General features: G+C 41.4%; 1 protein-coding gene and 1 non-coding gene across 2 annotated transcripts in view; one reads left to right on the top strand and one right to left on the bottom strand.

Annotated features, from left to right (window-relative positions):
* Dner (delta/notch like EGF repeat containing) overlaps positions 1–21,965 on the bottom strand; it is a 283,104-nt gene that overhangs the window by 80,520 nt on the left and 180,619 nt on the right. Inside the window, exons 6-7 of the mRNA XM_070015431.1 lie at positions 15,949–16,102; positions 522–635 (exon numbers count right to left, since the gene is read on the bottom strand). Coding sequence (XP_069871532.1) covers positions 522–635; positions 15,949–16,102 — 268 coding nt within the window. The remainder of the gene's footprint in view (positions 1–521; positions 636–15,948; positions 16,103–21,965) is intronic.
* On the top strand, positions 961–1,025 carry Trnaa-ugc (transfer RNA alanine (anticodon UGC)). The gene has a single exon. It is a non-coding gene; the product is annotated as a tRNA-Ala (tRNA).

Here is a 21,965-nt window from a genome sequence, read left to right as displayed (position 1 = left end):
CTCAAGTGGTATATAGCACAAGCCCTGAGTAAAAAAGCTAAGGAATAACACCCTGGGCCTGATTTCAAGCCCCAGTACTAACATACACATACACAGACAGACAGACAGACAGACAGACAGACAGACAGACACACACACACACACACACACACACACACACACACACACACACACACACACACACACAGAGTAGATGAAACTTAAGCTCAATTTTTAATGTGAACTGAGAGCAAAAACTAATAAAACAGAAACTTGAAAGAGTAAAACCTCATGTTTAGGAAGAGACTATTTCATTACAGAAATTCAGTCTTCATAACGATACCCAAATCTCCACATTATGTGTAATATTCAGACAACTTTCAAGCTATTCTACTTACGGACCTCTTCCGTTTCTCTTTTATAAATGAAATGAAGCTCTCTTGTGTAGGGTTTTCAGGCATTTAAGGTTAAACACTTATACAATGACTATTTGCTTTGAAGTGGGAATGAAAATGTACCCCAGGTAATGACTTCCAGCTCACCTTCGGGACACTCGCAGGAGAAGCCACTGAGATTAGAGGTGCACTTTGCTCCATTTCGGCAGGGATCCAGGACACAGTAATCAATCTTGGATTGGCAAAGCTCTCCGGTATAACCTGCAAAGTACAAGATGGACATTTTATAAGATGTGCTATTGTTCCCAAACCACCATGAGCCACGCCAGCAATTGATGGGCTCAACTGGTACCTGCCCAAGGTAGCAGCAGCTTTCTAGTCTCTCCGCCATCCCCTGGATCTCTTGCAGGTATATGGCAGAACAACCCTAGCACTTTAGAATCATAGTTTAAAAACGCATCTACTTTGGAAAAGCCTTCAAATTAGGGTTATGTTTATGTGGTGGGACCTTCAGAAGCCAAAAGCTGAATGTCATTGTACCGCTCACGGCTTCCTACTGAAGTAAGAACTTTCCTTGGGCTGGGAAGGTGGCTCAGTGGTAGAGCGCTTGCCTTGCATGCAGGAGGCCCTGGGTTCGATTCCCCAGCACCACATAAGCAAAAAGAAAAAAAGCTGGAAGTAGTGCTGTGGCTCAAATGGTAGAGCACTAGCCTTGAGCTGAAGAGCTGAGGGACAGTGCCCAGGCCCAGAGTTCAGGCCCCATGACCAGATTCAAAAATAAAAAGAACTTTCCTTGTTGGGCTGGACCTAAATGAGGAGGTGGTCTGATGGTCACTTTCCCCAAGTCATCACAATACCCACAGAAAAAGCATTGGAAAAATGTCTGGGTATGGACATTTTTTATTTATAATATTTTAGAGCCATGAGAATCCATCTGTGTTCATTGCAGCACAATAGCCAAGATATGCAAACAACCAATTGTCCCATTAGAGATGAATGGATCCAAAAATAGCCAAGATATGCAATAATCAAGGTATACAAACAACCCAAACGCTCCACTACAGATGAATGGATCCAAAAATTGTGGTACTTATATACAATGGAATATTACACAGCCATTAGAAAGGACAAAATAATAGCATTCTCAGGGAAAGAACAAATCATGGGGAGCAAGGTAAGCCAAGATCAGAGAGACAAACAGCACATGGTCTCCCTGATATGTGGATGTTAAATTCAAACTGCAAGGAGATATGACAAAGTCAACAGGACTCAAGAAACAAAGGACCTCTTCTTAATTTGTCACATCATCTTTAGATGACCCCATGTTCTTGACCTCTCACATGGTATGTGCCTATGCACATCTGAAGGAAACTAGGAGGAGGCACAGAATCAGAGGGAAACAGGAGAATAAACAACAGAGAATAAACAACAGCTGCACTGGACACTGATGAAAATGAACTAAACAACTCCAGGGCAGCGATGGGAGGGAGGGAATGAGAGAGAAAAAAGGAATAGCTTACACTAAGCAAAAGGAAAGAAATGCACATTTCACCCAATTTAGAAAAAATAGCTGTAGTGTCAGTTTGTAGAGTTCATAAGCTTTATAGACCATGATAATGACAATGCGCTTGCGAAGGTTAAAATGTGTTTATGACTTTAGCTAAGTATCACTATCCCACAACACAATAAAGAAAAAAACAAAGTGGGAAATAGATATGAAATTAATAGTTGAAAATGCAAGACAACGTAAAAAGAGAAAAAAAAGATGCCCTTAGTTATCATCGCTAGGATTACAAGTGTGAGCCACCACAGCCCAGCTTCTGGAGCTGATTCTGATTAATTTTTCCACACATATTTTCAACACAATTGTAATTATACTGTAACATCTTACATATTTCTCGGATGGTTTCATTACACAGAAAGTTGTCTTTCTAAATTATTATTTTGAAAGACTGTCATTAGCTCTTGCACCTGATATTTGCAAAAATAAGTCAGTGGTACTAGATGGAAGATAATTGGTCTGAACTTCAGTTACCTGACTAATAGAAATCACAGATTGCCAATGTGAAGCAAGTATTTCCGGCCTACCCATCCTCCCATGCTTCAAAGCAGTCTAGGAGACTCTAGTTCAGTCTAGCTTGTAGCTTCGAGCCTTCAAACTAAACTTTCTAACGTCAGGACCAATGACAACTTCAAAATGCCAGGAGAGAATATCTCCATATAATAATATTAAACCAAGACTATGTTTCCAAACAGAAGTTCTAATTTCAAAGTGTAAGGAGAGCTGTTTGTTGTAAGAGGGGTGTAGAAATAACCTTTGACTAAAAATGGTAGCTAGCATTCACAATAGAGAACTTATTTTTATATCCATTTTTAAAAATTCATCCTCACTGAAACTCTATCAGGTCAGTACAATGTGATCACCCTCAAGGAGACAGAATTGGGAAGGGAAAGCAATTTGCTCACATCACCAAGGGGTCAAGCACCTGCACCCAAGCCCTTAAAGACAACTTTATGCCGAAGGCAGGGGACCATCATCAATGAATAGGTGTCCAGTATGGAGGAAAAAAACAACAACAAAATAATGCAGAGGAAACATGTCCTAGAAACAGAGATAGATACAAAGCAAAAGCCATTGACACACATCCTTAACTCACAGCCTGTGTATGGGTACACTTCAGCTGGACTTGCTGAGAGTTATTTGTTAATCCCTGCCTCCAGAGACTGAACAATAGGTAAAAGATGGTTGATTATGTGTGGGCTGTTAGAGGTCCCATGGTTTCCAAGACCTGAGTGGCCTTGTGAATCCTGTTATTGGGAAGATCTTAGCACGGTAACTACTGAGTCCCATAAAATGAAAACTCATGGCCAGGTAGAAAGAACAAAAGAAGAATGAAGGATTCTGTGAAGTTCAAAGTCCTTTGAAGAAAAATTTGACAAGCACTTTCTTTGACCTTTTAATTTGGAAATTTTAGACAGACTTAAACAGAAAGAACTCACATGTAAAAGCCATACATATGCACCACCTAACTTCAACAGTTACGATCATTTTTACACATCATTTTATGCATAAAATAATTTAATTTTAATCAAATATTTAAATTAACATTTAAATAATTTAAATTTTTAATCTGATCTTCTCATTTGTTCAGATTTTCTCTAGGAGGAATCTTAAAGTGAATTTCATTTCACCTATAAATATTTCTATATGCATTCCTCCAAAAAGGAGATTTTTTTAAAGATCACTTTTAATGGCTTCTTTAATGAATTTTGATTCCCATTTATAAATTTATTTAAAAACTCTAAGCCGCACATACTGATAGCAAAAATTTTTCTTTTGTCTTTTCTCTCTTTTTTTGGTACTGGGATTGAACCCAGGACGTTGCTCTTGCTAGGCAAGCACTTTGCCACTGAGCTACATCCCAGCAATAAAATTTTCCTTTTAAAGAACTGCAGTTGTGGCCTGTGGTTCACGCCTGTAATCCTACTTCTCAGGAGTCTGAGACCTGAGAATCACAGTACAAAGCCAGCCCAGGCAGGAAAGTCCATGAGACTCTTGTCTCCAATTAACCACCAAAAAACTGGAAATAAAGTTGTGACTCAAGTGGTAGAGTGCTAGCCTTGAACAAAGAAAATTAATAGCACCCAGGTACTGAGTTCAAGCCCCCGTACTGGAAGAAAAAAGAAAGAAAAAAGACACCCTATCTAAGTGACATGCAATTTCAATGCTGGGAAGCAAAATTTTGAACAGGAAAGAAAAAGAGTAAGATCCACTTGGATAGGAGAAACACACATACATCTGATCAAATAAAAACATGGTTTAAAAACCAAAGGCAATGAAGGAAAGCTGTATGTGGCCCATTACAAGAGGCAGTTCATAAACTGTAATTAAAATGGAGGTCTATGATATACAAATAGAAGTATGAGAGAAAGCTGATATTCAGCTGAGTTATAGAAATGAGTCTCAAGGTTAGAAACACAGCATCTTTAGTGAGTAACCACAGGCAGCGAGCACCAGGCCAAGGACAGCAGCTCTGGGAGTTAAAGTTCCAGGAAGGCAATTCAATACTCAGCTAGTCCGCAGACTGACTTCGCCTTCATTTCCATGGGTGAAATTAAGACAGCTAGCTCCCAGCTGAGTGGGATCAGCTACACACCCCAGCATTCCCTGCCCCTGGCACACACCTCAGAGGTAAGAGAATCGTTTCTGAATGAGTGCAGAATGCATGGATTCTTTTTGAATCTGCAAAGCAGTATGCCATTCTTGTTTGATCTCTCTGCTTTGAACAAGGCACTTTTATTGGGGGGGGGTATTTTTTAATAAGTTTTTTATTGTGAAAATGCTGTACAGAGGGGTTCCAGTTACATGAGCAAGGTAATGAGTACATTTCTTATCCAGCATTGTTGCCTCCTCCTTTGTTTTTAGAATGGTCACCTCCCCTTCCACCCCTCCCCCCACCAGCATCACGTGGACACTTGTCATCACTGCACGCGGACCAGCAGCATCCTAGCAACGTGGATGGGGTCCAGCAATCTGAGGTTGAACAAACCCTCCAAGTGATTCTAAAGCAAGTACTAACCAAGGAAACAGGCAGCAAGCAATCTTTTAATGCTTACTATTATTATTATTATTCATCTCATTCAGATTCTAGAGGGAAAGATAAGAGGCTTATGGGAGAAAGTCAGATACTGCATGACATCCAAAAGCCATGAATCGCTGCACTGGTGGCGTACTTTCTTCTCTCCACAAATGAGAGCCCTTCAGCCCAATGGTTGTGCCTGTTACTGTATTCACTGTATGTTCTACTTGACAGGTTGACCATATTGTTACAACCGGAGACAAGACAGACACTCCTTGTGCACTAAGGTAGAAGCATGTAAGTACTATGAAATACTATTTCTGTGGGTACTGGAGTCTGAGCTCAGGGCCTGGCCCTTGCTTGGTAGGTAGTCTGTCACCAGAGCTATGACTCCACCTCTGTTTTCTGCCGATTATTTATTTAACCAGTTCTGGGGCTTGAACTCAGGACTAACACACTTTCTCAGCTCATTTGTTCACAGCAGATGCTTTGCCACTTGAGCCATGCTCCCAGCCTACTTTTTGCTGGTTAACTCGAAATGAATGTTTGCAGATTTTTCTGCTATGGCTTGTTTCAAACTGTAAGATCCTCCAGGTCTTAGTGTCTCAAGTAGTTAAGATTACAGATGTGAGCCACCAGCATCTGGTATGGATTATTCTTTAAATAATCTGTTTAATTCCATTGAAATGTAATGAAATAAGACATTGCAGAGCTAATATAGACCAGATTTACATATGAAGCTTGTACCTTTTAATTTGGTGATTATGTGTGTATGTACTTAGGAAAAAATAAATGTATGTATGTGCATGTGTGTATCTTTTCTCATGTTTATATATGTTGGGCATACATGTATGTTTGTGTGTTATGTGCATATAAGCATATGTGTGTTGCATATGAATTTACATAGGTATGTGTATGGTATTTGTGTGTTTATATTAATATTAATTATATTAATATATTAATTAATATTATATTAATTAATATAATACTATTGTACCATTTCAAAGAAAACTTAGGCTCAAAGAACCTAAATATACTTGGTGAGTGATTCAATGTGGAACTCAGTGAGATCAGCAGACTGTAAACCACATGCCCTTAATCTTAAGAAAAGAGTATTGTGATACTGTGTCACAATTCTGGACTTCAAATTATACTACAGAGCTATAGTAAAAAAAATTAGCATGGTACTGGCACAAAAACAGACACCAAGGAAGAGTATAAGAGAACACAGAAATAAAACCATTCAGGTACAGCCATCTGATCTTTGAACCAAACGTGCCCACTAAAGAAAAGATCTCTTCAACAAATGGTGCTGACAAAACTAGTTACCTACCTGCAGAAGACTGATTCTCTACAAAAATCAACAACAAATGGATCACAGACCTTATTGTCAGACCTGAACTTTGAAAGTAGGAAAACTCCAGAAGACATAAAGCATGGGTAATTATTTTTCTGACTAGGACTCTACTTGCCCAGAAAATAAGAGCAAGAATGGACAAATCTGCCTGCAACAAATTTAAAAGTTTCTGCACATTGAAGAAGCAATTACCAGAATCAAGAGACAAGCCAAAGAATAGGAGAATAGGAGAAAATCTTTCCCAGCTATTCAACAGACAAAGGATTAATATCTAGGCTTCGAATGTGGATTAGTGGTAAAGTGCTTGCCTAGGATGCATGAAGCCCTGGATTTGATTCCTTAGTACCACATCAATAGAAAAAGCCAGAAGTGGTGCTGTGGCTCAAGTGGTAGAGTGCTAGCCTTGAGTAAAAAGAAGCCCAGGAACAGTGTCCAGACTCTGAGTTCAAGCCCTAGGACTGGCAAAAAAAAAAAACCCAAAAGATTAATATCTAGAATATGCAAAGAGTTTAGAACTAAACAACAAAATAACACATAATTAATAATTAATAGACAAGTGAATTGAACAGTTCTCAAAAGAAGAAATAAAATGATTAAAAATTAATACATGAAGAAATATTCAACATCCTTAGCCATAAAGTAAATGCAGACCAAAGCTACACTAAGATTCCATTGCATCCCAATCAAAATGGCAACCATCAAGAAAACAGCAACAACAAATTTATGCTGGCAAGAATTTGGAATAAGGATCCCTAGTATAGCCATTATAGAAATAAGTCTGTAGATCCTTCCAAAAAATGAAAAATAAATCATAGCTCTACCTTACCACCATAGGGCATAACAAGAAAGATACCTGCATGTCCATGTTTGCTGCATCTCTGTTCACAAGAGTCACTGTAGTTGTATGTGTGTATATAAACATACATATACATGTACATACCGTGGACTATTACTTAGCCATAAAAAAAGAAATGAAATTTCATCATCTGCAGAAAATGGATGGAACTGCAGATCACCATGTTTAGTCATATAAGCCAGGCTCACTCATTTGTTGAGTATAAACCTAAAATGATGATGATGATGATGATGATGATGATAATGATGATGATGATGATAATGGGACATGACTATAAAAGGGGGACTGTCTAAGAAGAGATCAGTAAAAAAGAGCAGGAAAGGAGGAAATAACTGAGGGGTAAAGAAGACTAAAGGACATTTGTGTATGTATGTGTGCGGTATGGATGCATATATGTATGTGACGTGTGTGCACAACGTATATTTATATTACAGAGAGAGGCACATATACAAGTATAATGAAACTCACCAAACAGAGAGGAAGAATGGGAAACAGAAGAACTGTGTGAGTGTACGAGAAACATCAGAACAAAACTCTCTCATATTACAGTACAAATGCTGACTCAAACGTAAAATAATGGAAAAAACATTAAGGAGCCAAAGTAATCACAAACATTTTTTACACAACAGCAGCAACAAGACCAGGCCCAAGGGGGAGGACAGTGGGCAGCACCGGGCCACAGGCCTGGTTCTCTCATGGTGTTAGCCAGGACGAGATGGCTCCGGCCTCCCTCCACGGCTCGCAGACAGGCCCCATCAAGAGGTAGAGGCCCGGCTCTTCCCTGCGCAGGGTCTCGGACTTTTGTCCTGACAATTAGGACGACCACAGCAGCTGACATTTTGAGTGCCTCCTGCTTTCCAGGTGTGTCTGAGCACACCCCGTGTGTGGTCTTAGGGAATCTTCATGGCAGCCACTGGATTGTGGAACAATGAACGCCGCTGCTCACCCCCAACTTGGAGATAGATATGACTGAGACCCAGGGAAGCCAAAGAACTTTCCCCCAAGGTGGTGTGAAAAATGAAGAGCAGCGCCCCCCCCCCCAGGCCTAGCCTTGGCAGTGCAGCTGGAGCAGTGTGGAACAGAGGGAGGCACGGAGCGCTGCCACCATCATTCAGGACCTGACTCAGGAGAAGGATGTACAGGGGCAGATGGAGAATCGTCAGACATAAGCAAACTTGGTGAGAGTCCAGAAACGGAGGAGATGAGGGAGGCAGCCACCATGGCCCAGCGCCCAAATTGATAGAAGTTGGAGGTGCAGGAAAAGCCAGGCTGGGGGGCACGTGAGGGGGGGAGGAAGGTGGGCACCACCTGAGGTGTGAGCAGATGCATCTCTGCCAGGCCCAATATAACTGTGCTGGGGATGAGGTGAGAGGCCAGGCTGGAAGGAGGGTCTGGAAGCCATCTGCGCGTTGACAGCTCAAAATGAGTGATTGCTACCAAAGGCAGAGGAGAATAGCGGAAGAGGGAGGGAGGCAGAGAAGGTTGGAAAGGTCTTGAAACAACCTCGCATGGAAATGCTTCTGAAAAGATGGCGACCACAAGCGAGATGAGGACTAGGAAAGAGCCCTGGAAATGAGTGGGGGGGTGGGGGAGGTTGCAATGAAATGCCATGTGAGTGAGCAGGCAGGAATCTCAAACTGGACACCAGCCAATGGGGGACAGTCATGAAGCAAGAGGAGGAGAAAGGAAACAAGGAGAGGAAACAGCCAGGAGGGAAGAGCAGAAGGAGGAAAAGGAGACAAAAGACAAGCAAGAAAAAAAGGGAGGAGAGGAAGAAAAGATAAACCAACTTTGAGTCTCCATGACACTAAATCCTTGATGACTGAGAAAACCTGGGAATCCTGGGAGACGGGAAGCAGGAGAAAGGAGAGACAGACCTGGAATCCTGCAGCGAAAGGGAGGTGAACACAGATGCGGGTCTGGGGGGGGGGCAGGCTCCGGAAGAGGACAGAGGACAGAGCATATCCAAGACAGCTGCTCTCTCTATTAGCGCGTGAATGCATGAACAAAGCAGGGTGCGTCCAAACAAGGAAATACTATTAGGGCTTGAAAAGGAAAATAGGGCTGGATAGCAGGTCAGGGACGATGACTCCAAGGTGGAGTGCTTGTTTTGAGGTAATGAAAAATTCTAAGATTGTGGCAATGATTATACAACTCTATGAATGTATTAAAAAAATTGGGTTGTATCCTTCCATTATATGAAGATTATATTTCAATAAAGCTGTTACTTAACACACACACACACACACACAAACTTCAAGGTTGTTCACTAGTCCTTGCTACTCAGACCTCACATCCAACTCACAGCAGTGCCTTTCAGCTCTACCTTCAAGTATATTCCTAACCAATGCCTCCCCACTTCTGTGGGTGGCGTCTGGCTGCCATTATCCCGGCCTGCTTGCTCAGTAGCCTCCTAGCTGGCTTCCCAGTGACCTCAGGGTCCTCAGCGATTGCTTTAAGAACACATCAGGCGGCCCACCCCAAGTTGTTCCTCAGAAGCTCCCATGGCCTGCCATCAGGACAAGATCCTTGCCCTCCCGGTGGCCTGGCCCAGCTTTTGTCCCAGCTTCTGTCAGGAACTGGGAAATCTAAAGTCAAAATAGCAGCAGATTCACTACCTGGTGAGGCTTTATTCCTCCTGGATAGCACCCTTTGTGTGTCAATCATCCACCCACCCTCCCTCCCTTCCTTCCTTTCTTATTGGTCCTGGGGCTTGAACTCAAGGCCTGGGAGTTGTCCCTGAGCTTTGTACTCAAAGCTAGTACTCTACCAGTTTGAGCTACAGCTCCACTTCCAGGTTTCTGATGGTTATTGGAGAAATGAGTCTCATACATGTTCCTGCCTAGTTTGGCTTCGAACCATGATCCTCAGATCTCAGCCTCCTAGGTAGCTAGGATTGCAGGTGTGAGCCACCAGTGCCTGGCTTCCTACCCCACTTTCTAATACCATTACCTTGGTGATTCCATTTCAACCTAAGGACTTCCAAAGACACAAACATCCAGACCATAGCATCCATGCTGTTCCTGCCTAGAAGACTCTTGCTCTGTTCACAAGTACTTCCCGTTCTGAGTCCCAACCTCATCACCCTGTGGACAGTGCCAAACCCACCTCTCTTGTCTCTCCACTGGGTTTTCTTTTCTTCATAGTACCAATCACTACTTGGCTCTTTCGGTTGACTACACTCACACTCACTGTATATACACGCATGCAGATGTATACACTCTGATGCACACCCTCAAACACACATATCCGTGCATTCTGCTTGTTCACCTCCCTCACTGCACCACAACCTCCACTAGCACAGAATTCACTCCTTTCACAGCTGCAGCCCCAGCACCCAGAAAGTGCCTAGCACAGACAATGGATAAAGGAGAGAATGAGTGAGAGATGCTTATCACACCCCTTTGTTTTAAAGATGCGAAAGCATGGCGGGGAGGCACTGAGAAAGTCATGAGGGTCAGGTCATGTGAGATCATGGAGGGGCCATGTTGTAATTTTGATCTTGCCTCCCTTGTCGCAACTGGTACTATCTCTGGTCCTCAGAAGGGCTAAATGATGTCACACCAGTCAGAACTTTCCACACCTTCTACTCTGTTCATAACTGATGGAAACTTGAGAAACCACTAATGCTTTTCAGGGGGCAGAGAGCAGCCACCTCTCTGACTTAAAGATGCACAGAGTAAAGAAGCCTGGACCTGATCTCCCAGGAGCCTCGTGGGTGCGCACGTGTCCCTCGGCCACCAGGCTTCCCATACAGCGGCAAGTTCTGAGGTTTCTTACAGCCTGAAACTCTGAACTAACACAGTTTTTTAAAAGTGCATTCGTGATCCACTAAGCACACTCTCGTTGAGTTGAGGGCAGCTGGGTGTGAGGGCTCACATCTAATTCGAACTGGGATTTCTTCTCAGGAGAAGGTGAGGAGCGAGTTAATTCAAACTGGAATTTCTTCTCAGGAGTAGAGCTCCAGGCCGACAGTTCCAAGGCACTGAGGCTCACTGAGTCAGCCAGTGTTTCTGAGGTAAAGCTGGCTGGGAAGATGCGCTACCTTCCCCTGGCCTTGGAAATGAGGAGTTTTTAAAAATAGACTGAGATCACCAATTAGTCGGAACAACATACCACGTTGAAGTCTAAAAAGTGCTCGCAGAATGCTAACAATATTTTGGCAGTGGTGGTTCAGCATGTGTATCAGAGCTATTCTTCCCAGAAAAAGAAACAGTCCTTTAAGGAAAATTGTATTCTTAAAATTGGAAGATTTTTAGGAAATAAGTCCTGATGTTGGGGGGGGAGCAAAATATATCGACTTATGTAATGTAATGTTATGTCATATGTGTCTGTGCACCACAAAGGAGTCAGGATAGTGGAGCAATGATGGCGGAAGTGCTGGCCCAAAGCTGGCAGGTTCAAGACCCACCAAGAGTCAATGCTCCCGCTCAAGTCAGAAAGCAGAAAACTCCAAAGTCCAGCTCCGGAAGTCAGGCAGGAGAAGGCCTTTCGTCAGTTGTTTCCTTCTATTCAAGACTACCATGTGGTCCCCGCGCCACCCCCCACCCCCGCCCCACAGTAGGATGGTGTTCTGCTTCACTGGCCTACCAACTCAAATTTAATTTCACCCAGAAATACTGGCACAGACACACCCAAGATACCAGCTGATTAAACGGCTAATGGGCACCTCATGGCCCAATCAAGTTGACATATTAAAATTAGCCATTGCAAAGATGTTTCTCAATCCCTGTTGTTCAGGTTAATTTTTCCATTCAGCTTATCTTTCAAGTCATCGGTCTCTGCCGCTCATTCGCTCTCATCCTGTCCACATCCTGTTCACCTCATCACTGACAACCAGGGCACTGGGGGGATTGGTAGCTTCTCAGGCACTTGAAAACCAAGCAACTGTAACTATGTCCAAATGTGGAGTTGCCTTTCAGAGTGTTCAGTGCCCTCTACATCCCTTCTTTGGCTCTGTCATGTAGTCTTAAAGAGACCCAAATGTTTCTAGCCTTTCATTTTGTGTTTCCCAGTGTCTTGCACATGCTACATGAGTGCTTCACAACTGAGCTGCAACCCCAAGACCTCAAAGCTTGGGCGGGGGGGGGGGACCACGAATGATTGAGAAAAACCCTGTTTCTAAATTCAATCACTTCCTGCAGTATTTGACATTGCTGATATCATCATTTCCAAAAGCACTGAAGTTCGAAACAGTTTCAAGAAAAGTGTCAGACGTACGTGGTAAAAAGAAATAGTAATTTTACCAGCAATAATATATAATCAATTTTATATTGTTCAATTTTATATTGTATGTGTATGACTTCTCCAACATTGGCAAGAGTCCTGCTTCCAAGAAACTATATTTTTTAATCAAGTGAAAAACTAAAGGAGTTTACTACTAGATCAATTCAAATTTAATCTACCATTCATAATCTCTAGATTAGCTATGAATCAAAAACATCATTGACACTTGACATGATAAACTTTTGACAAAATGACAAAAATGCCATGAATGTGAAGCTGATTATTCTCTGATGAAAATTGTATTTTCACTTACCAAGGAATGTTATCTTCTCAAGAGAATCAAGCCCTGTATAAAGACAATACCCTCATAAAGGAGCCTTTTGGGACAAATCTCTGGTGACAACTTGAATTAATACATTCCTCAAGCAAGAAAATACTGCACAATCACATTTGTTTTAATCAGAGCACAGTGAGGGGAAACTGATAAAGGAATGCACACTTCCCACTGTTGTTGGTTCCTATGTTTGTTATCTGCTGCCTCAGAGGTCAATTTATAGATGTTAATCTGCTTGAAAGAGTTCTTCTGAAAGAAAAATATAGCTTTCCAAGTGTGAAGGTCCCTCAAAAAGTTAAACACAGAACTACTCTAAAACCCAGTAACTCCACTCCTGGGCATTTATCCAAAATATTACAAACAAGGATACAGTAAAGCCACCAGCACAACCATGTCCGTTGCAGCACTATTCACCATAGCCAATATGCTTCTCAGTGGACAAATGGATCAAGAAACTGTGGTATATATACACAATGGAATTTTACTCATCCATTAGAAAGAATGGTATTTTATCATTTGTAAAGAAAAGGAAAGACTTGGAAAAAAATTATGTTAAGTAAAATAAGCCAGACCTAGAAAGACAAAGGATGCATGTTTTCCTTTTTTATATGTGGAAGCTAGATTTAGCTTATAAACTTAAAAGTCAATATGTTGAGTGGTATGCAAGCATATACAAATGTACTAACTGAAATATGGTAGATTCAAGCACTTAGCATGATACTGGTGCAAGAACACTCAGGAAATATTAATTGTGTGTTTGTGTGAGAGTTGACTATAGTGAAAACACTGTTAAGAGGTAGAACTAGAATAAGAGTGAGCAAAATCCATTGCAAGGAATCAGAACTGACAAAGAAAAAAAACCCTTTGTAAGAAAAACCTCATAAAGCAGCTGAGCAAAAAGAGAGTAATGCAGATGGCACTTCCATAGTCGCATTTGTCTCTCTCTCTGACCAAGACCTATTCTAACACATAATGAAGAACAGAGCCCAGGAAGGGGGGAGAAGTTTAAGCAGGTAAGGTATGACACAGGTATTCATTCACCTGTGGCTATCTGGAGAAAGAGAGCTCAGGGTATGGATGGGACAGGGCAGAAATTCCATGACCATTCTGGTTCCAGTGTGAGGAGAGGCAAGAATGAACAGAGACAATGGAGAGAAAAAGGGTTCAAGGCCAGACTGGACAACATAGCCAGACCCTGTCTCTAAAACAGGACAGCTGGAAGTGGCACTGAGGCTCAAGTGGTAGAGTGTTCACCTTGAGCTGAAGAGCTCAGGGACAGAGCACAGGTCCAGAGTTCAAGCCCACGACTGACAAAAAATAAAATAAAATAAAACAGGATAGTTGGAAATAGAGTGAGTAACTTATATCAAGCAAAGACTACTTAGACAAAAGTTTTAATGGCAATATTAAGATTAGACAAAACAGACTTCAATTCAAGGAATATGAACAGAAATAAAAGCTTATTTTAAAATAAGCTTTAAAGAAAGATCAGGTAACAGATTCTTTTTGGAGAAGATGCTACTGACCAGGAGAAAAAGCCAACATGGTAGGTAAAGCAAACTACTAGTTTGAAAAGAGTTAAGGACTACTACTTTGTGTGTGTGTGTGTGTGTGTGTGTGTGTGTGTGTGTGTGTGTGTGTGTGTGTGTGTGTGTGTGTGTGTGTGTGTGTGTGTGTGTGTGTGTGTGTGTGTGTGTGTGTGTGTGTGTGTGTGTGTGTGTGTGTGTGTGTTTGCCAGTATTGGGACTTGATCTCAAGGCCTGGGCACTGTCCCTAAGCCTTTTCTCTCAAGGTTGTTGCTTTACCACTTGAACCACAGCTCTGCTTCCAGCTCTTTAGTAGTTAATTAGCGATAAAAGTCTCATGGACTTTCCTCTTGGACTGGCTTGGCCTTGTAATCTTCAGATCTCAGCCTCCTGAGTAGCTAGAATTACAGACATGAGCCACCAGCACTTAGCTATAATTACTTTTTAAAATATGTAGACAAATATCCATTATCTGAGGCCTACAAAAAGAAACACACTCAGACACAACACACACACACACACACACACACACACACACACACGAAAGAATACACAAAACTATTGATTGATCCCTTTGCACAAAACTATTGATTGATCCCTTTGATCTGATTAAGTTTTGAAAGGGAAAAATCAGTCAAGTACTCTCAGTTTTTATCTAGCGCCTTGTACATTGTTGAGTCTCATTTTATAAAAATGAATACCTAATCCCTACAAGCCCCACTTTATTCCATCCCTTTCTCCACCCCTAACTTCTTCATCATCTTTAAGACTGGCTGACAACAGTGCTAGAAGTCAGGAGAGAAATGATGTGGGTTTTGTATGTTATCTGATCACACAAATGGAGGAAACTGAATGTTTTTTGGCCCTGAAGTGTCTGTCACAACTGAATGAACACTACGTTGATCAGGATGCCTGGCAGAGCAGGACATTCTTAGTCAGTGTGCTCATGGGATTTCAGAATCCCCCTTAACCTCAAAGCACAGCCCCTACTAATCAAGAAGTGTTACAGACTTGTCCCATTATGGAGAAGCGCCCATCAGAACCCAGAAGACACAGAAAGAGAAAGTAATGAACATGAACACACAGGATAAGTGGCTTTATTACATAACAACTTTTGTAGTTTACTCTAGATTTTTCTTAAACTACCTACCACAATCATGCAGCACAGTGTGAAACCCCACACTTGGCACATACTTATGAAACTGTGTTTTTATGCCAGTACTGTGTTTTTATGCCGACACTTGAGCTCACTGCCTTGCATTCTCACATGGCTTCTTTTTTCATTCAAGGCTAGCATTCTACGTCCTGTGCCATACCTCCATTTCTAGTTTTTTGATGGTTAGAGAGAAGAGTCTTAAGACTTGGCAGACATGGAAACATGATCCTCAGATCTCAACCTCCCAAGCAGCTAGGATCACAGGCTACCAGTGCACCATGTAGACTTGTTTTTTTTAAAACATCTAGGACCTCTGTTTGACCAAGAAAAATCATTCTCCTAGAACAAAAAAAAAAAAAGGTAGAATATGAACATCACAAAGCAAGCCTAGGGATGTGAATTTCCTCCTTCCAGAAACATGAGATCTGGCAGTCACCTTGCCCAACAGCTGGGCCAGGGAGGGATTGTTCAACCATCCTTAACTGATTGGTCTACACTCTACAGAGAGATGCATTAACTACAAACTATGGAAACCTTACCGGGAAGGCAAATGCAAGTGAAATTGCTCCCGTCCTGCTTTTCAACTGCATCGAGACAGCTGGCCTGGTTCTGGCAAGGTTTCTTCTGGCAAGCGTCGAATTCTTCACAGAAAGTTCCCACGTACTGGTCCTCACAGGTGCAGGAGAAAGTTGCCTGAAACACAAAAACACAATGCGCGCGTGTTAAGGGGAGTCCTCTAAAAGACAGGCTTTCTGCAACACCCCGCATTCACAGGCACCAAGCCCTTTCTCCAAAGATGCTAGCACTGAGTGCCTTAATCCTGTCATATGCCATAGTCTGGCTAAAAGCACAGCTTTACAAGAAATAGGGTGTGGTCCTCTGCAGTTTTAATTTCAGACATTTATTTTTATTATAGCTCGCTGTTCATATTTATTCCAACTATTTTTAATCTTCCTAAAGTTCTTTCTTAAATGGGAAGAAACACTTGTATTAAGCTCAAAATGAAGTTTGGCTGACCCCCAGGAGCAGAGGTTTTGCTAGACACATAAACTGTGCTGTGGACATGAAACAGGATATCATGATAACGAGCTAAATCTTCAGCACAGACCGCGCCTGCCACCAAGCTCAGACACCCTTCCAGAGCGAACCAAATCACGTCATAAATGGACCTCAGTGCACAGGCACGGAAATACCCTGAAAATGAGAGAAAATACACAGAATATAATTCTGGAAACTGTCTTGTTTGGCTTGTTTGGCTTATGATAGTAACATTATCTGAGTAAAACACTCTAGCACAAACATCAGATCCAGAGACATGAGTCTGACTTGAAACCTTCTATGTAAGATGGTTGGAAAATCCCAATATATCTGGGCCTTTCTGCTCCCTTCTTAATACCAGCCTAAGGATAGATTCAGGTCTAAGAAAAACAGACTTGACTCTAAAGCCTATGAGAAACAATGTAGATCACGACAGGAGATTTTAACAAAAGGGAAAGGAAGGGAGACAAAAGAAAAGGGTATTAGTAAGCCTTACTACTTAGGGAAATCCTGAAAAAACGCTAAATGCCCATTTCTCATACCATTCCCCAAGCCCAAAACAGACTTTGGTCTATTGTTCCAAAGCTTCTCTCATAGCTACTGTCCCTTATCCTCTTCTCTTCTCCCTAGATCCTTAATGTCTTCTCTTTCCCTGGTGCTTTAAAAAAAAATACGATACTGCCTCAACTACCTAGCCCAGACGAGCTTCAAACTTGAGATATTCCTGCATCCACATAGAAACAAGCGAGTATTGCACGCCCAGCTGCACCCTTAATCAGAGACTTGTCCCTCACCTCCAGGTACTGTCAACTGCTATCTCTACCCAGTACCCCAGGAGTGCAACTGGGAACCTTCCTTCCTCCTGGAAGAAGAAAGGGATCCATAATTCTCTTTAGTCTACTTTGTCTCTGGATCAAGTTCTATAGTTCTGGTACATTTCATCATAAATTTACTTCAGCAGATTTAGCTTTCTTTGTTGCTAATTACATATTAATCCAATTACACTTTTTCCAAATTCCATTCTTTGAATGCCCATCACACTCAATAGTAATTATTACTGACCAGCCTTTCCTTACCACTTGTTACACTGAGATTTCATTATAGGTCAGTCTTCGGTTGAATCTTGGGTTTTAAGAAAACAGAAAACCAAACCAAAGAAAAGAAAATCCCTATGGGCTGCCAGCAACAGCAATGGTACCCTCTCTCCTCCAGGGCATGTGGTTACATTGTCAGCTATGCAAGAAAAACCTAATTCAAAGGGTGTTTGTAGGATCTGCCACCAAGGGTAATGCTACAGGAATTTGCTGAGTGTTATCAAGTGCTGTTTTAGGCTCTATAAAAATGACCCATGATTTTCCTCAGTGACATCTTACTGTACAACGTGAACATCTGGATTTCCTAGTATTGATTCAACTTTGTGTTCCTGGAAGGAATATCATGTAGGTCATTATGTGAAATGATTTTAAAATGGCTGGACTGCATCTGTAGTTAAGAGTTCTCATGTCCTCCAATGCCACCCCCTTGCACAAGATCATGTTGTTTCTGTTTTTCATTTTTTGGTGGTGGTGGTCATGGCCATGGGGCTTTAACTCGGCGGGTCCTATCCCTGAGCTCTTCTTGCTCATGACCAGTGCTCCGCCACTTTGAACCACAGCTCTACTTCTGATTATCTGGTGGTTAACTGGTTATCAAAAGGAAAGTCTCATGGACTTTCCTACCCGGGCTGGCTGTGAACCACAATCCTCATATCTCAGCCCCTAAGTAGCTAGCATTACAGGTATGAGCCACCAACACCCGGCTAAGATCATGTTTTATACCCTAAAAGACATGCCACAAAAAATGACTGAATACCTGATTATGCCTTGACCTCCACCAACCAACCAAGAGACCAAGTGAAACCAATAAACGACATTTAGCTAGGCCAATCTACCAGGTTTATTCGGGGTGTTTCTTTTATTAGCTGTGATTATGGTTTTTGTTAAGAGAATATGGCCAATCTTTGTGATATGCATAATCAGGTCTCCTTTAGTTTAAGAACTCATCTCAGAAAACAGTTGGAAAAATAGGAACAGCCTTTCTCTTTATGAGAAAGCTCTATTTCCTGCCTCCTATTTCTACCATCTCTCCGAGCTCTTAGTGGTAAATGGAAATAACATTCTAGCAATGTGTGACCCATCTGGTTTTCTATGATGAGTGCTTTCCTTCCGTGTACGTTTACATACACTTTGGAGCTAAAAGCTACATCAAGGACTGTCAGAAATGTATCATTTTAAGTGGGTTGGGAAACTCTTTTTTTCTAGAACTGTCTTCTAAGGAAAGTCTTGTCCTTGGCTTAAATGCAAAACATAGTACACATTTGCTATTTGCAGGCGTTAGGTCGAGTCCCTTTGGTGAAATAAAGATTTGCGGCTGCCTTTGAAAAGTAAATTCTGTGCAAGCCCACTGCATACAATTCTGAAGTGAGCCAGGCTCCATGTCCCAACAAACAACTCTGTGTCATTTGATTTGGCAGCTGTCTTCTAAAATCTACTTGGTTTGGCTCCAGGCATTCCATACTGCAGATGAATTACTTTCGTTGCTTGAAAGATAGATTTTGCATATAATTCATTTTGAGAGTGCTGTGGAAAAATATGATGCTTGTACAAATAAATTATTAAAATCCCCAAATCCAGAATCATTGAGAGAGTTTTGATTGAATTTCAAACTAACACAGAAGCTACATGTTTTGTTTTGCTTTATTTTAAAACAGGAATCTTGAAAGCTTTAAGCAACTGCCAAGACAATTGCTTTTGACAAAGTAAAACACTGAAAGGGTTCTTCAACACTGAATGACCAATGAAGCAGCTTAACAGATGTTTGTATACATCTCTCTATATTTTTATCATGTTGTCTGTAAGTTAGATTTCTCCTAAGTGTATTTTCTAAGAACAAATAACATTCCTACTTCTGATCATTTCAAGACCGTTGCCTTATTGTAAGAGATTGGGAATGTTGATTATGGGAGATTGTATTGGTGCATTTTTTTTGAAAACTGTTTATACTAAAGTGTCCTTGAGAATTTTAAGTCTCTGTCTATATTATTAATCTAGGTCCAACATCTCCACAGGATAGAGGAAAAAGAGATATACTTGAAAATAGTTGTTCAACCCAATCACAGAAAGTTAATTCCTTTTAAAAAGAATTGCATATGGATATGTAAAATATATTTTTCAAGTAAAATAAAAAGGTGACCTTCCGAGATTAATTTTTAAAACCCAATACAAAATCTCAATTTCTTCAACAGCTTGAAGTCAAATATTCCATTTGTACATTAATGAAACTTTCTCAGACAGTGGTGAGAAGCTTACTTTGAAAAGTTCCAGGTTTAAAAAATATTTCATAGAGGCATTCATTAATTTAACAATATTAATTAAGCACTTCCTACATTCTATAGCAGTCGAGGAGTCAGGCCACCAAAGTAGATGTGATTCTCTCATGGAGATTACATTCCAAAACTGTGACTGGTGAGAAACAAAAGAAGCAAGGAATGGAGTCAGCAGGGAATGGCCATGCAGGTGATCAGCACCGCGGGGAGGCTGAAGAGGGACAGCAACGGGCACGAGGGCGTGCCCCTGTGAGGACAACTGGGAAAAGGCTTCATGGAGATGAGGAAGCTCCCAGGGCGGTGACTTCAGAGGGACGCTGGCTGTGGTAAAGGGAACAGGAAAGGCCTCCAGAAAGACCTAGCGCCCAGAGGGCTAGCTTAGAGAAAATGACACTAGTGGGACATGAGCAAAGACAAACGACTGAGTGCGAAGTCAGGTACCACAGTGGTTCTCCACTGGGGCCACGTTACCCCACAGACACACTTGGCCACGGCTACAGATCATTATGGCTGTCGCAACTGGAAGTGTGCCACTAGCAGCGAATGGACAGAACTCAGGGATGCTGCTAAGCATCCAACATGGCACAGGAGAGCCCCCAAAACAAAGGATGTTCCAGTCACAAATATCAATAGAGCCAGGATTGAGAAGTCTGGAGGGAAGGTCTGACAAGCTCAGGACTCAGGTGTGGTATAAAATTTGGGGGAGGTACGAGGAGGAGAATTCATGGGCAAAAGGGACTCCAAAACACTGACCACAGAAATTCTGCTTTATCTTTACATCACCTTGTTTATTTTATATTTTATTTTATTCAGTGAATATCCCAAACCTGAGAACAAATAAATGATCCCACAGCTACCTCTAAGCAGAAGTTGGGTGACCACTTGTTTGGAGTTCAGGAAAGTGTTGCTCCTGCTTCAGTCTTCATGTTAAGAAGTCGTAAGTCATATCCCAAGTATAAGAAGCATCTTTTATTTAACTTGACCTGGATATTGTCTATGATGTACTTATCAGTCCCAATCAATGAGCAAACGTGTGTTGAGCCCATCCTCTGTCAAGCGGTGGGCTTCTAGAGATAGGTACCAATGTGGTGAAGGATGTGGGTACGAAAGATGTGGTGAAGGATGGAAGGAAGCAAAGCCTCTGTGGAGCTTAAATTGTCATGGAAGAGATGAACACATTCCATGGAAGATGGCATCAGTATACTATGTCACACGTGATAAAGACTGCAAAGAAACAGAGGAAGATAGGGACTGATGGCATGGTGTAGGGTGACTTTTATCTGATAGAGAGAGGAGACAAGTGTTTTTGATAATTGTACATATATAGGATTCAAACTGAATTCTAAGATGCGCCCTTTGCTGCCCTGGCAAAACTCCATTCACTAAACTGCTATTTCCCCTTATGCAGTGGACTAAATATTGCAGAGACATTCCTAGTCAACTCATGGCTGCATTGCTCTGAGGATATTATCAGAACAGCAGACGCTATGCACCATGTGGCATTTACTCACTTAAGTGACCTTTGTTTTTCTAGTCCTGACAAGAGATATTCCTTATGAGCAGTGCCGATAATGTTAATGACCTTACTAGTGTTTTTACCTTGGATTGGCTGCTAAAAGCTCAGGATGTATTTGCAGTGTAGCTTTAATGTCTAGATATGACTCCATGACCCTCCAGATATTCTCATTTGGATACTACCATCTAATTTATTCCCTAATCCTGACATCATTTTGGGTTTTTTATTCTTTTGAGTGTTTTATAAAATATGGAGCTAAATATAAATAAATAAATCTAAACTGCCCCACCATGTACACAAGTCCTTGAAAAGTCTGGCTCTACCTTAAACTTACTATCTCATTCTTTGTTATTTTTACCTCTCAATAAATTCAAATTGTTTTCTGTGCTATTCAAAGTTTTCTGTGCACCTAAATTTTTGTCTTGAAGAACCCACACTTAGAAACTCTATTTTACTTTTCCTTCAATGAGAAAATACACCAATTTGCAGAGGAAATACAGTGATTTGCTTTAGATGTCCCCAGTAACACTAGTTTAAACATAAAAACTGGATAGAAACTGCTGTCATTGTTCATAAAACTTGCTCACATGGAATGATCTCACTAATTTTCCCCACATGATGGGTGGATATGAGTAGCT

This window comes from Dipodomys merriami, unplaced genomic scaffold (genome assembly GCF_024711535.1).
Source record: "Dipodomys merriami isolate MVZ:Mamm:240054 unplaced genomic scaffold, mDipMer1.0.p SCAF_1, whole genome shotgun sequence".
NCBI lineage: Eukaryota > Metazoa > Chordata > Mammalia > Rodentia > Heteromyidae > Dipodomys > Dipodomys merriami.
The sequence above is the reverse complement of the archived record's forward strand: the minus strand, read 5'-3'. Positions and strand labels throughout refer to the sequence as shown.